The sequence below is a fragment of the Trichechus manatus genome, unplaced genomic scaffold, assembly GCF_000243295.1.
Source record: "Trichechus manatus latirostris isolate Lorelei unplaced genomic scaffold, TriManLat1.0 scaffold00216, whole genome shotgun sequence".
NCBI lineage: Eukaryota > Metazoa > Chordata > Mammalia > Sirenia > Trichechidae > Trichechus > Trichechus manatus.
Genome location: NW_004444152.1, coordinates 1,027,216 through 1,041,600, shown reverse-complemented (window position 1 = coordinate 1,041,600; position 14,385 = coordinate 1,027,216). Strand labels below are relative to the sequence as shown.

At 52.8% G+C, this 14,385-nt stretch overlaps 1 protein-coding gene across 3 annotated transcripts in view; it reads left to right on the top strand.

Moving 5' to 3' along the window:
• DEDD2 (death effector domain containing 2) overlaps positions 1-11,520 on the top strand; it is a 17,270-nt gene extending 5,750 nt beyond the window's left edge. The window contains exons 4-5 of one of the 3 annotated variants that reach the window (XM_023742697.1): positions 1,003-1,143; positions 11,033-11,520. In XM_023742697.1, coding sequence (XP_023598465.1) covers positions 1,003-1,143; positions 11,033-11,424 — 533 coding nt within the window. In that variant the 3' untranslated portion in view covers positions 11,425-11,520. Of the gene's footprint in view, positions 1-1,002; positions 1,144-5,044; positions 6,386-11,032 lie in introns of those variants that run through there. The other 2 variants (XM_004388755.2, XM_023742698.1) reach the window with 2 other exon arrangements.
• The last annotated feature ends 2,865 nt before the right edge of the window (positions 11,521-14,385 follow it).

Sequence of the window (14,385 nt, the reverse complement as noted above, 5' to 3'; positions counted from 1 at the left end):
TTCAGTCCCTCAGGGAGTTTGGATGTGTCTGTGGAGCTTCCATGACCTTTCCTTGTACAAGTGGTGCTGGTTTCCCCAGTATTGTGTACTGTCTCACCCTTCTCCCAAGACACCACTTATCTATTGCCTATTTAGTATTTCCCTCCACCCCTCCCATCCCTGGTAACTAACAAAGATTGTTACATTTTGTGTGTGAACTTTTCCATGGGTTACTACAATAGAGGTCTCGTACAATATTTGTCCTTTTGTGATTGACTTATTTCACTCAGCATAATGTCTTCCAGTTTCATCCATGTTGTGAGATGCTTCACAGATTCATCATTGTGTTTTCTCATTGCATAGTACTCCATTATAGTATTCCATTGTGTGTATGTACCATAATTTGTTTCTTTTTTTTTTTTTTTGAACATGTAAAACAGTTAAGAATTCAAGTCAAGACTAAATTATGTGGCCAGGTGTCCTTAGAAGTCTCATTTCCATCATTGACCCCCCCCCCAACCATTTTTAATTTATTTTTACAGTGTTTTATTTTGCAAAAATAATGAAACGTTTGTATGTATTCTTATTTGCCTTCCTGTGTTGTATAAAGTGTAGCAGACTATAGACACTTGTTTTGCTCCTTGCCTTATTTCACTAGGCAGCCTGTCCTGGACATCACTCTATAGTGCTGATTCTTCTTGTCAGACGTTTATATTGTTTTTAAGTTTTTGTGATTGTAGATGGTACCCCAGTGGCTGTTGTCCTGCTGGTTCCTAGTATGAGTGTGCAAGGATTTCTTTAGGCTCAGCCCTGGGACTAAGACTGTGGGGTGGTTGGATGTGCTTCTCTGTCCTTCTAGAAGATGCTAGGTTGCACTCCTCATCTATAATAGGGCCACTGGGGCCCAGAGAGGCAGAGGGGCTCACCTAAGGTGGTCTCATAGCACCCAGACCAGCCTTGAGCTCTTTCCTGGGTGCCTGCCTGTCACCTGCTCCTCAGCCTGTCCCATCTTTCTCTCCTCAGGCTCCCCCCCAACCAAGCGGCAGCGGCGGAGTCGGGGCCGGCCCAGTGGTGGTGCCAGGCGGCGGCGGAGAGGGGCGCCAGCCGCCCCCCAGCAGCAGCAGGAGCCAGCCAGGCCCACCTCAGAAGGCAAAGTGACCTGTGGTAGGTGTCTGTGGGTCTTGAGGAGTCCATGCATAGTACCTAGGTCGGGCTGTGGAGTCAGAGGGTGGGAGAAACCGGTGTTTGTCTGGGATGTGACGCGTGCAGTGGGGTGGGCAGCAGCTCTCACCCACCTGTTAGATGCAGCGGAATAGTTGTTTTTTCTTTTGCCATTTTGCTGGTCGATGTCCTGTCCATAGTTGCAGGATCAGATTGTGTGCTGCCTCCTCCAGGAAGCTTTCTCTGACAGCCACTTGCCTCCAATTTCATTTGTTTAGTCAGCAAACAGTGCAGAGGTTCACTATTCACCAGTCATCTCTTGTGCGCTGGTGGAGTATGGTAGAGGTAGAGAACAAGGACCTTGGGTCCAGGCTGCCTGGTCACATCCTGGGTTTTGCACTTACAAGCCGTCTGGCCTTGGGCAAGTGACTGAACCTCTTTGTGCTTCCACATCTGTAAAGTGAAGCTGGTAACAGTACCTCTCAATTAGGCTATTGTAAGAAAAAATTGACATGGTATTCTTGGGACAGTGCGTAGCAGGGGGCAGGTGCCCTGTAAGAGTCTTCTGTTCTCACTGTTACTTTGCAGTGTGCGTGGGGCAGGGGACCCAGCAGTGAGGGATCAGACGAGGCCTCTGCCTGTAGTCAGGTGACAAGACCCATGGAGCAGATCACTTTAGAAAATGCGAAGTGAGGTGAAGGAGATAAAAACAGGGTGATGGGGGAGAGAGTGGGTGGCCAAGGAGGGCCTCCCTGGGGAGGAGGCTGTTGACTGAGTGGGGGAAGGACACAGACCAGCGTGGCTGGTGGGTGGTGGTGTGGGGAGAGGGCAGGGAGCAGGTGGAGGACCAGGCCCCGAGCAGCTGGGCCTAGCAGGCCTGGTGTGTATGGGAGTTTGGATTTTATTTTAGGTGTGACAGGAAGTGCTGTCAAGCAGGGGAGTGACGTGCTCTGATACTTGTTTTTAAAGAGACTTTGACATCATCTAAAAAACCAGTTAATAAGTGATTTCTTGTAAAATGTTTTAGAACAGTGCTGGTGTATAGTATTGCTCTGCTGGGTATGTATTAACTAGGTTAAATAATGGGGCAGCAGGAGAATGAGTGAAGAGGCTGTGCGGTCCAACCAGAAGGAGAGGACAGAGGCCTGGCCTGGGGGAGTTGCACTGCAGAGGGTGAGAAGGGGTGAACTAAGGAAATAGAGAACTATTTTGGACATGGGGCTGACTAGACTCGCAGACAGGTAGGTAGGGTTGGGTTTGTGAGGAGCTCGGACCTTGCCTTCGAGAAATTCCACCTGGGTCTGTGGGGTGGACACAGGCATGTGTGGGCTTCCTCCCTCCATCCTCCTCCCTTCTTCATCCCCTGCCTGTGCCCCTTCCTCTCACACCCACATTTCTGGCGCCCTTTTCTCTGTGTTGAGCAAGGCTGGGGATGCCAGTCACATCTGGTCCCCCTGCTTCCAGAGCTCCCAGGCTGCAGGGGAGACAGATGAAGAAAGTGGCAGCTGGACCCATGTGGCAACAGGCGCCTTGAGCGGTGTGAGCTTGGGCTTTGGCGTGTGCAGGGGACACCTCTGGCCAGCCTCAATTTCCCTGTGGAGGTACCTCCTGAGCAGCAATCTCAAAGACCAGCTGGAGGAAGCTGGACGAGGACATGGGGAAGGGCATTCTTGGCCAGGGGAACTGCACATGCAAAGTGTAGATGGCGGGATGTGCTCAGGATTTAGTCTGTTGGGGGTAGAGGCTTTGTGCGGTGGGGGCAGGGGGAGATAAGGCAGGTAGCAGACCTGAACACTGGGTGGAGGTTTGGACTTTATTCTGGGGTGATAGGGAGCAGGGAAGGACTTATTTGTTCTTTCGTTTGGTTTTTATTACTGAGCAACATGCTATGCCAGGTACTGTTCTAGACATTGAGGACCCAGAACCGGACCAGGAAGGGAAAATGTCAGACCTTGAGGAGCTTGCATTGTGGTCGGGGAGGCAGATCACCCTCAAATGAACCAATATGTTGTGTGACATCAAGGATGAGTGTGCTAAAGACAGACGAAGCCAGAGAAGGGGACAGAGTCGTGTGCCTTGTCAGATTTAGTAAAGCACCTCTAGAAGGACTGAGACTGAAAGACGTGGCGGGGGTGGAGGCGGGCATGGGATCACCTCTGGGGAAGAGGGAGGAAGGCAGAGGGAGCAGCAGGCGCACAGGTAGAAAGGTTTCTGGGGAGAAGGCCCATCTGGAAGCTGGTGGGATACTCAGGCCGGGGTGTGCATGAGTAAGTAGAGCCTGAAAGATACAGGCCGTGGGCAGCTTCGGTCCCCCAGAAGACCTCTGCCATCTGCAGAAGTCCTCAGTCCACAAAGCTTGGACACCTGCCTCCTTCCGTTTTCATACTCTCTTTATGGATGAGACCAGTGGGGCTAGCTCCATGTCCTCAGACAGCTCCTGGGTGGCTGCCCGGATTCAGGCAGTAATTGCCAGAGCCACCAGGCTGGCTGTGCTGGTGGACAGGCAGAGGGAGTCACTGCCGGGGGTGAGGGTGGTAGGAGCAGGGCCAGGTGGGCTGGGGAGGGGTCTTAGTTGCCAAGCTGAGAGTTCAGGTCTCTTTGTTGAGGGCTGGGCTGGGGCAGGGAGGTGGTTCACCGGGATGTGGCTGGGTCTTATGGGGGAAGGGAAGATGAGCAGGTCTGACTGCTGACTCACAGGCAGGGTGGGGCTGGAGTGAGGCTCTCCCATTTGGGTGTCAGTTTTCCCTTCTGACAAGTGGGGATGGCTCACCTTTAATGAGGCCCAGTCCGCAGGCTGGAAGGAGGCCCCTCCTTACCTGACTCTAAAGGGGCCTGCTGTTCTTGCCCCTCCTCACCTGTGACAGCTGGCAGTGTCAGCTAGCTGCCGTCTTAGGGGATAGAACTAGACTTAAGCTCCCGAGTGTGTGATGAAGGGGGGATTGGGGGACCCCAGGCTTGGTACAGGTCCTCTGAGTTTCCACCTCCCCCTAAGGGCCATCCACTGGGTACTGTGCTGGGTGTGTTCCACACCTGACCTTGAGTTCTCAAGACAGCCATGAGGTAGAGGTGACATTCCCCACTATGCAAAGGAGGAAACAGGCTGAGGGAAAGGAAGTTGATAGTCTGGAGTGATGAGTGGCTGAGGCAGAGCTGGGCCGAAACTCATAATCCAAGGCCTATGTTTGTTTATTTGTTCATTCTGTGTTTATAGAGCACCTGCTATGTGTTGGAGCCCTGGTGGCACAGTGGTTACGAGCTTGGCTACTAACCAAAAGGTTGGCAGTTTGAATCCACCAGCCGCTCCTTGGAAACTCTGTGGGGGCAGTTCTACTCTGTCCTGTAGCGTCGCTATGAGTCAGAATCGACTCGACGACAGTGGGTTTGATTTGGTTTTGGTTTTATTGTGTGCTAAGCAGTGCAGGGATAAGAGGCCCCTGCCCTCATGGAGCTTGTGTTCTGGTGAGAGTAGAAAGCCAAGAGACAGATACTTCAGGTGTCGGCTATGAAGAAAACAAAGGGAAGGGATAGAGAGTGGTGGAAAATGCTGTTTTACGTATACCTGATTTTCATGTAGGGTGATCTAGGAAGGTCTCTGGGGAAGATATCTGCTTGAAGGGAGGGAGCAAGCTGTGTGGATGGCTTGGCAGAGTGTTCTAGAGAGAGGGACCAGCTGAGCAAAGGCTGGAGGTGGGGGTGGGCCAGTGGTGGTGGGAACAGCCAGGAGGCTGGAGTAGAGCGGGTGAGGGGGTGACTCACAGGAGGTAAGGACAGGAGCCGCAACCAGGGGCAGGTCCTGCAGGGCCTTGTTCCCTGGGTAAGAGTTTTGTTTTTTTTTTCAAATGATGGAACGCACTGGGAGGGTTTGAATGACAGGATCAACTTTTCCTTTTTTTTCCTTCTTCAGCTTTTTCCTCTGGAAAATATCCAGAAGCATTGTATAATCAACCCCCATGTCCCCATCACCATGCTTCAATCAACTGTCAACTCAGGGCTGATCTTGTTTCATTGGCCGTGTTTTGGAATCATTATTTTGGAGTCAATTTCAGACGGCCTCTTATTTCATCCGTAGATTGTCACTATGTATTACTAACACATAAAAACTCTTGGAAAAAAACAAAACAACCGGTATCACACCAAAAAAAATGAGTAATTCGTTACTATCAAATATCTAATCAATGCTGAAATTGTCTCATAGACATCGTCTCTACGTCTCTCCTGATCTGTGGAGTTCCCCCACTCTCTTTTCTTGGCTTTTTCTCCTTTGCATTGTCACTGTATCTCTTGAGTCCTGTAGAGTTGCCCAAAGACTGGATTTTGCTGATTGTGTCCTGTGGTAGGATTGACTGAACGTGTTACCCTGGCTGCCTCTGTCTTTCCTGAAAATTGGTAGCTGGATCTGTAGAGCTTTGATCAGATTCAGCTGTGATGTTTTATTTTGTTGTTGTTTTCCGAGATCACTTCCTAGAAAGTACTCTCTTCTTCCATTAGGAAGCATGCAGTGTTGGCTTAGCTTCCTCTGTCGTTTGCGGCAGTGTCTCCTCACTGCCTCAGTCCCTTAGTTCAGTAGAGGAAGAACTTACGTTTGACACGATGACTGTGGCTGGTCATGGGGAAGAGACAGGGAGCAAGGCAAGAGTGGAGGCAGGAGGCTGGGGAGGAAGGGGCTCCCACAGGGGCCCAGAGAAGGGTGGCAGCTGGCCCCAGGGTGGCAGTGGAGGAGCAGAATTCTTTCCGTGGAAGCACACGCTGCTCTCAACCCAGGGCTGGAAACTCCCCATCAGTGCTGTGGGGAGCACGGTTGCTCCTTGTCCCCAGCCCATCTTACTAGGAAGTTCTGGAGGGCGGAACTGAGTGAGGTTCATCGCTGGGTCCCTGGCCACCCCCAGCACAGGATCTGACACACAAGGTTGCTCATCAGGCCCAGCGCCTGCTCCTTCATACCTTGCTCATGGTCCCTGTAAGAACGGCTTAGGGGAGGTGTCTGACCTCCTCCAACCCCACAAGGGGGAAGGAGAACCACGACCAGCAGCCCAAGGCTGATTCCTATGAGGCAGAGGTCAGACACGCCTCTTCTCGCCACCATCTTTACCAATTCTGACAGCAGCCGTCCCCCCAACAGCACTCTCTATTTCTCTGTTGGGTTCGATAATTCATTGCGATGGCCACACTGAACTCAAAATTATGGGATTTACTAGGGAAGTAGTAGTTAACGATTCAGGCTCAAGAACACTCGGGATATAGTTCTTCCATCAGGACAGCCTCTCCCCAGCTGTGCTGAACTCTCCCTGGCCCTCAGTCTCTGCCCAAAGGCGCTCAGCTTTCTGTCTCTGGGGGCTGGGAAGCCCACAGTGCCATCCCCTGCTGGTCTCTCCTTCCTTGGTGGTGGGCTCTTCCTCTCTGCTCTGGAATTGGCTGTTTTAAGGCAAAACTGACCAATGCCTTTAGTAGGCCACAGTTACTTTGTCACAGTCACCTAGGTGGGAGTTACAAGCCCATGGCTAGAAAGGCTACACACAGAAGTGATTAATTGCCCCACAGTACCCCTTTGGGAGACCCCCCCCTTACTCTGCATCCCATTCTGCCCCCTAAGAGGGAATGATGGGGTATGGAGTCGGGGAAGAGGATGCTAGGGCCCTGCTGAGTATGGGAAGCAGGAGCTCCTCCATTCTGTGAAGGCATAGACCCTTCACACCCCACCCAGGGGCAGGAGCATTTCTTCCTAGTTGCCACAGTGGAGCAGGATGTCAGCAGATGCTTGGTGTTCCTGGCCTGAGAAACAGTTCAGCCGGTCCCAGCCCACATCGCAGGGTGGTGGGTGCTCTTCCTACCTCCCACTCACTGCCACTCCTGGACCCCTCCCTCTAGTTTTCTCCATCTCTGCTGCCGCCATCCTCCTCTGCCCAGCCACTGGTCCTGATTAACCGGCTGCTCTTACAGAGTGGCTGGAGTCATCTCCAATAGAGTCAGAAGGTCACGTCTTTCCTGCTACACTTGGAGGATGCGCTACGTGCCAGGCACCAGCCTAAGCTTTTGACTTAGATTCAGTTCTCTAATGCTCACCATGACCCCACCGGTTATCCTTTATCCAGCAGCCTCAGAGGCGGCCACTGAGGTGCAGGAAGTTGCAGCCTCTGGAGGCCCCAGACTCCAGACTGTGGTGCTGCACTGCCGCCCGAGACCAGACCCTGAGCCGGCCCACCGGGGCGTGGCCTGGCCCCTGCCCTTTCGTGGCCTCGCTTGTGCCCTTCTCTTGAGGCACGTTCCGGCCACACTGGCCCCTCTAGTCTGTGAGTGCCCAAGTTGATTTTTGCCTCCAGACTCTTCTCATGTGCTGTTGCCTGTTTTGGGAATGCTGGTCTTCCCTTCTCCCCTGTCTTCCTGTCTAAAGCTACTTAACCTCCACACTTTGCTTTAAATGTCATTTCCTCAGAGAGGTCCTCTCTTATCCCTTCAGTCTAAATTATAACTCACTCTGTGTCATTTTTCTCTCCTGGCCCTCAGGACGCCTTTAATTACATGTCTGTGTACGTATATGTTTTTGTGTACATGTATTGTGTGTGAGAGGCAGCCAACAGGGTAGGGGTGCTTAAGAGCCCAGGCTCTGGAGTCAGCACCTCAATTGAAATTCCAGCTCTGCCACTTCCTGTGTCGTGTTGGGTAGGTGACTCAACCTCCATACCTCTGTTTCCCCATCTGCCAAAAGGGGATAATAATAGCATCACCTCTTAAGGTTGCTAGGAGGATCAAAAGGGTCAGTGCCTGCGATGTCTGTAGCGCTGCGCCAGCTCATGGTGAGGGCAGCGTAAGTGTTGGCCGTCATTAATTCATGGTGTAGAGCAAGGGGGACAGTATGTGCAAAGCACGTGAGCCGGGGCCAGGGATGGAACAGTGGCTCAGATACTGCATGTCCTTCTTTCCCCATTGCAGTCTGTCCTCTTTTGAACCGTGATTGTGTTTCCACATTGGAGGTTGGACCGTGGTCTGGTGCAGGATATCCTCGTTTGTAATGTGGGGATAATGAAAATGCTCTGAGGATCAGGTGGGCACAGAGGGGCAGCCTTGATCAGGGCCCAGTGCTGGGGAGTGCTCTGTAACTATGGGTCATGTGCCCCTCTCTCCCACTTGAGGTAGGGCCCTCGTGTCACCCGTGTGCCTGGTGTGCAGTCAGTAGCCATTGAATGGAAGCCTGCCGTCTGTCCATTCCCCATGTGGTGGGCGCTCTGGGTGAATAGATAGGTCGGTTACTCCATGGGGCCACAGGGATCCATGCTGAGGAGAGGGGCAAGCTGGGTGGGGATGTGGGCTTCTTTGGGCAGGGCCTTGGTGGGTGAATAGGGCATTCTGGGCAGAGGAGGTTGTCAGGCCATTTCTTGCCTGAGTAAGGCTTGTGCGGGGAGCACCTCCATTGTGGCTAGAAGGCAGGCTATGGGAGGATGTAGTGGGGATTGAAGGAGGAGATGAGGGAGGAGGTTGGCTTGGGCCCAGGTGAGAGAGATCAAGGCCTGGGTAGGGTCTGTCGGGGAGAGATGGTTGTGAAACCACAGTTCCTGTTTGTGGGTGCTTTCTGTGTCATAGGCCCTGGGTCAAGCACTTTATGAGTTGCCTCATTTAATCCTCATGACCTCACAGTGCAGTAGGGACCTCTTGTTTGTCTGTTTATGTTTTTCAGATGGGAAAACTGAGGCTCAGAGAGGTGAGGTCACATGCCCAAGGCCCCACAGCTAGAGAGTGGCAGAGCCGGGACTCACCTCGAGGTCTGTCGACTCCACCACCTGGCTCTGTGCCTCTGCTGCTGCCCAGCTCCTGTGTGGCCTTGGACAGGTGCTGCTCCTCCCAGCCCCCGCTCCCCAGTCCACACCCAAGGGAGGGCGTGCATGGCCAAACACTGTAGGAGTCAAGGAGGCAGGCCCAGAGGTGTCCTGTGGTCTTCAGGATGGAGGGCCTGGGGGCTGAGGCCGGCAGGCTTCCCTGGGCCTCAAGTGGAGAGGGTGGGGCTCCCCTTGAGGCAGGAAAAGGAAGGGTTTGGGGTTTGAGTTGGGGAGGAGGAAGTGGGTGGTGCTGAGACGTTGTTCTCGGGGAGCAGGGACTCTGCTGGCAACACGTCTGTGAAAGGTGAAGGGAGTCCAGGGCACATGACTTTCCCTTCCAGAGCTGCAGTTTCTTCATCTGACAGATGGGTTGAAGGGTAACCCCTGCCCTGCAGGCTGGTGGGTGATCCCTCTGAATGCCCAAGGCTCAAACACTCAGCACATCAGAGCTGTTGGTCGCTGTCATTCTTGGGGTCGCACCGGGCACAGTGCTAGCCAGTTCCTCTTCAGCCATTGCTCTCTGTAATCCTCCTAGCAGCTCCTTACAGCAGGGATTGTCCTGGTTTAGGCAGGAACCTGGGCTCTGAGAGGTCATGACTTAGGTCACACAGCTAGTACCCAATCCCGGGCGGGAATCAGCTCTGTCTGATCCAGAAGCCAGCTCTCTGGGCCATAGAAGATGAAATGACCTTTGTCAAGCACTGCCACTGCCTGACCATGTGACCTCGGGCAAGTCACTTCTCTGTAATTTCCTTGTCTGTAAATTGGGGATGATAACAGGCCTGCCTCACAGGGTTGCTGGTGGAATAAGTGTATTCACCTGAGTCAAGCACACGGCATAGTGCTGGGCAGGTCATCAGCATGCTGTAAATGCTGGCTGCTGTTACCATTTGCAGCTGATCCTCAGGACAGCCGTGTGTGTGTAGGGAGGAGGTACTGTTATTAGCCCTGTTTCACAGGTAGGAACGCGGTAATCCCAGAGGGGAGGTGATAGGCATGAGGTCACATCTGCAGGGGTAGCCTCAGAGGTCCTAAGTCCTGCCCCTTGTGCAGAGTTGCTACCCCTTTTGGGCAGCTGTAGTCAGGGTTGTATTAGGCAGAACGTTGTTTCTAAGTGACAGAAATCCAACTCAAACTGGCCTACGCAAAAAAGAGAATGGGTTGTAACTGAACATGCAGGCATGGTGTGATGCAGGCTGACGAGATGAAAGCAGAAATCTTTTCCTCTCTATGTTTGGCCCTTGTAGACTTCATTCTCTCCCTTCCTGGTGGCAGAATGGCCCCAGCAGCTCCAGGCTGACATCCTACCATCTTAGCAGCCTCTGTGGAAAGAGAGCGCTTGATTCCCTGTAGAGCCAGCACAGTTCCAGTCTCCTGGGCCTGTTCGGGACCCTCACCCACTGGGGCTTGCTCGGATAGGTGGGTGGATGTGGTTGACCCCACATGAATTCATTGTTGGAGTGCAGTGAGACTGGTTGCCTAAAGGCAAGTCCATTTGTTCATTCATTGGTTCTTTGAGCAGCTATACACTGAACACCTGCTGTGTGTCAGAGGTTGCACAAGAGAACAAAACAGACCAAACACCTTCTTTCAGGAAGCTCACCCTGGGGGAGACAGATGAGCTTGATAGTAATGTAGACTAGAGTAGGTTCAAAGGTGATAAGCACTTTGGGAAAAAATAGAGCAGGATAGAGGGAACTGGGGACGCTGGGGAGGGCGGTGTACAGCTTTAAATGGGCTGGTCGGGAAGGTGGCATTTGAGCAAAGACCTGAAGGAAGTGAGGGAACGAGCCTTGTGAGACCTGGTGGGGGTGGGGCACAGGGCTAAAGCTGCACCTGCCTAGTGGTGACAGGAGCAGCCAGGAGGCCGCAATGGAGTATGCTGCTGGGGGTGGCGGAGGGGACGGGACAGGAGGTCTCCACCCTTACTTGGGTGTGGTTACTGGAAGGGGGAAGGAATGGGTGGGGCGTGGTCAATCCACGGGCAGAGGGAGGAGCCCGCAGGAGGAAGGGTGTCAGTCCACCTGCGCAGTGTGTCCCTGGGGCCTCGACTCTCTCCCTGACAAGTTCCTCTTTTCCTGCAGACATCCGGCTCCGGGTGCGAGCAGAGTACTGTGAGCATGGGCCGGCATTGGAGCAGGGCGTGGCATCCCGGAGGCCCCAGGCGCTGGCGCGGCAGCTGGACGTGTTTGGGCAGGCCACCGCGGTGCTGCGCTCACGGGACTTAGGCTCCGTGGTATGCGACATCAAGTTCTCGGAGCTTTCCTATCTGGACGCCTTCTGGGGCGACTACCTGAGTGGTGCCCTGCTGCAGGCCCTGCGGGGTGTGTTCCTGACTGAGGCCCTGCGTGAGGCCGTGGGCCGGGAGGCAGTCCGCCTGCTGGTCAGCGTGGACGAGGCTGACTATGAGGCTGGTCGGCGCCGCCTGTTGCTGATGGAGGAGGAGGGCGGGCGGCGCCCGACTCAGGCCTCCTGATCCTGGATTTGGCAAGACCAACCCCACCTCCTAGCCTCCAGGCCACCGTCTCCCCAGAGGATCATCTCTGCCCTTAGCGGACTGTCACTCCAGCAGCTGTGAGGACTGTGACAGGATAGCCAGGCTTCTTGACAGCCCCTGCCACAGGATGTGGGCTCTGAGGCCTCCACCACTTCCAGCTGAGTTTCCTTCCCATCCTCTCCCTGCCCCCCACCCAAGTGTGTTTCCTCAGCCTGCGGAGGCCGGGGGCACAGGCATGCAGATCCCTGCGGGGAGTGAGGCATCGCCACACACTCACCAAAGGCCCCCGCACACCTGGATCCCCACCTTGGGCTGTCTGCACACACACTAGGCTCTGCCCTGGCCTGCCCCACACACTTGGCCTAAGGGCTTCTCTCTCAGGATCTCTGATTTTACTGCCCTGACCCTGGGTACCGGCACTGGGGTGCACATGGGCCTCCTCACCTTGCACACACATCTCTGTAGCCAGCCAGGGCCCTGCCTGGCTTCCACACACAAATCTGGCTCCCCTGGCTCTTCAGGGCCAGACCCAGATGTGTTGCAGCAGCAGCAGACCAAGGTCTGATGTTGCCCTTGGGGCCAGAATGAGAAAACAACTGCCTTCTCAGGAAAGGGAGGCAAAGCTCGGGGGCTCGTGGGAAAGGCCTTTAACAAGTGGCACCAATAAAACTGCCCTGGAAGGGGCATAAGTGGGCACCAAGAATCTGTAAGACTTTTTCTTTTTGGGGTGGGGTAAGGATATGATGAGAGCCTGGGCCGAGAACCAACCCCAGAGTGATCCTGGCCCAGTGTTAGGGGCTGGAGGATGGACAGGATGCTGGGTAAATCATCTGCCAGCTGCCACCACAGACTGGCCTTCCTCTCTGGGCCTTAGTCTCCTTATCTGTCAAAGGAGGAAATACTGCCTTGGATTCATAAACTCTCCCAGCCCTGTGCATACATGCTTTGCTCCTGTACATTTTTTTGGGGTCCCAGTATCTTTAGTGCAGTGAAGTGGGCTAGCTATCCCCAAGGCTGACAGAGCCCAGAAAGGATAGGCCATCAGGGGTTCCCTGCCTAGAGTCCCTCTTCAGGTGGCTCCCACCCCCCATGCCTGGACATTGACCTTCTCCTAACTTGTGTTCTCTCTGGGAGACCAAACACTTCTTTGTGTTCCCTGTGGCTGCTGCTGAGGTGGCTGCCTGCTCTTTCCCCACCCTTTGTTTAAGGGCACAGGAACTCAACTTTGTTACACAATACCCAGGTTTTCTTTCCTGAGGGGGAAGTGCACCAGGCTCAGGAGTGGTGGAGTGGGCAGAGATTCTCAACTACTCGTCTCGTCCTGGGGGGAGGGTTGAGCCTATCCCCACCACAGCACCTGTCATGGTCCCTTGACCTGTGGTGTACAAGGTGGAGTGGGAAGTCTAGGAGTTGAGTACTGCCTCGGAGTAAAGTCCTGGTCCAGCCGGTTGCTGTGTGGCCAAGACTTTGCTTACCTTGTCTGGGGAGGGAGCTAAGTTCTTTTGGGCACGTACTCAAGATATATTCAATATTCAGCTACTAGCCAAAAGGCGGGGCCCTGCTGGTGCAGTGGTTAAGAGCTCGGCTTCTAACCAAAAGGTCGGCCGTTCAAATCCACCATCTGCTCCTTGGAAAGCCTACGGGGCAGTTCTACTTTGTCCTATAGGGTTGCTATGAGTTGGAATTGACAGCAATGGGTTTGGTTTTTCTAGCTGAAAAATTGTTGAAAAAATGTATTTCTAATGAGTAAGTCCTTGGTCTTGCAAAATTCTATCGTGATCTCTGGCATTTCTGTCACCAAAGGCCGTATTTTGCAACTACTGATCCTTCTTCATTTCCAACTTTTGCATTCCAGTCACCAGTAATTATCAGCATCTTGATTGCATGTTTGATCAATTTCAGACTTCAGAATTTGGTAAAAATCTTCAATTTCTTCATCTTTGGCATTTGGATCCACAATGCTCATGGAAGCAGCAGTCAAGAAATCAAATGACTGAGGGACCAAATTACTGGGCTGAGGGCTGTGGGGACCATGGTCTCGGGGAACATCTAGCTCAATTGGCATAACAGTTTATAAAGAAAACGTTCTACATTCTACTTTGGTGAGTAGCGTTTAGGGTCTTAAAAGCTTATGAGTGGCCATCAAAGATACTCCACTGGTCTCACCCCGTCTGGAGCAAGGGTGAATGAAGAAGACCAAAGACACAGGGAAAGATTAGCCCAAAGGACTAATGAATCACAACTACCACAGCCTCCACCAGACTGAATCCAGCACAACTAGATGGTGCCTGGCTGCCTCCACCGACTACTCTGACAGGGATCACAACAGAAAGTCTCGGACAGAGCTGGAGAAAAACGTAGAACAAAATTCTAACAAAAAAAGACTAGACTTACTGGCTTGACACAGACTGGAGAAACCCCGAGAGTATGGCCCCTGGACATCCTCTTAGCTCAGTAATGAAGTCACTCCTGAAGTTCACCCTTCAGCCAAAGATTAGACCGATAAAATTAGACTAAAGGGGCACACCAGCCCTTGGGCAAGGACTAGAAGGCAGGAGGGGACAGGAAAGCTGGTAATGGGGAACCCAAGATAGAGAAGGGGAGAGTGTTAACTTCGTGGGTTGGTAACCAATGTCACAAAACAATATGTGTACTAATTGTTTAATGAGAAGTTAGTGTGTTCTGTAAACCATCTAAAGTACAAATAAAAAAATTACCAAAAAAAAAAAATCGAATGATGTATTACACTGGGCAAATCTGTTGCAAAAGACCTCTTTAAAGTGTTTAAAAGCAAAGATGTCACCTTGAGGACTAAGGTGTGCCTGACTCAAGCCATGGTGTTTTCAATTGCCTCATATGCATGCGAAAGCTGGACAATGAAGGAAGACTGATGAATTGGTGCCTATGAATTATGGTGTTGGTGAAGAATATGCCATGGAC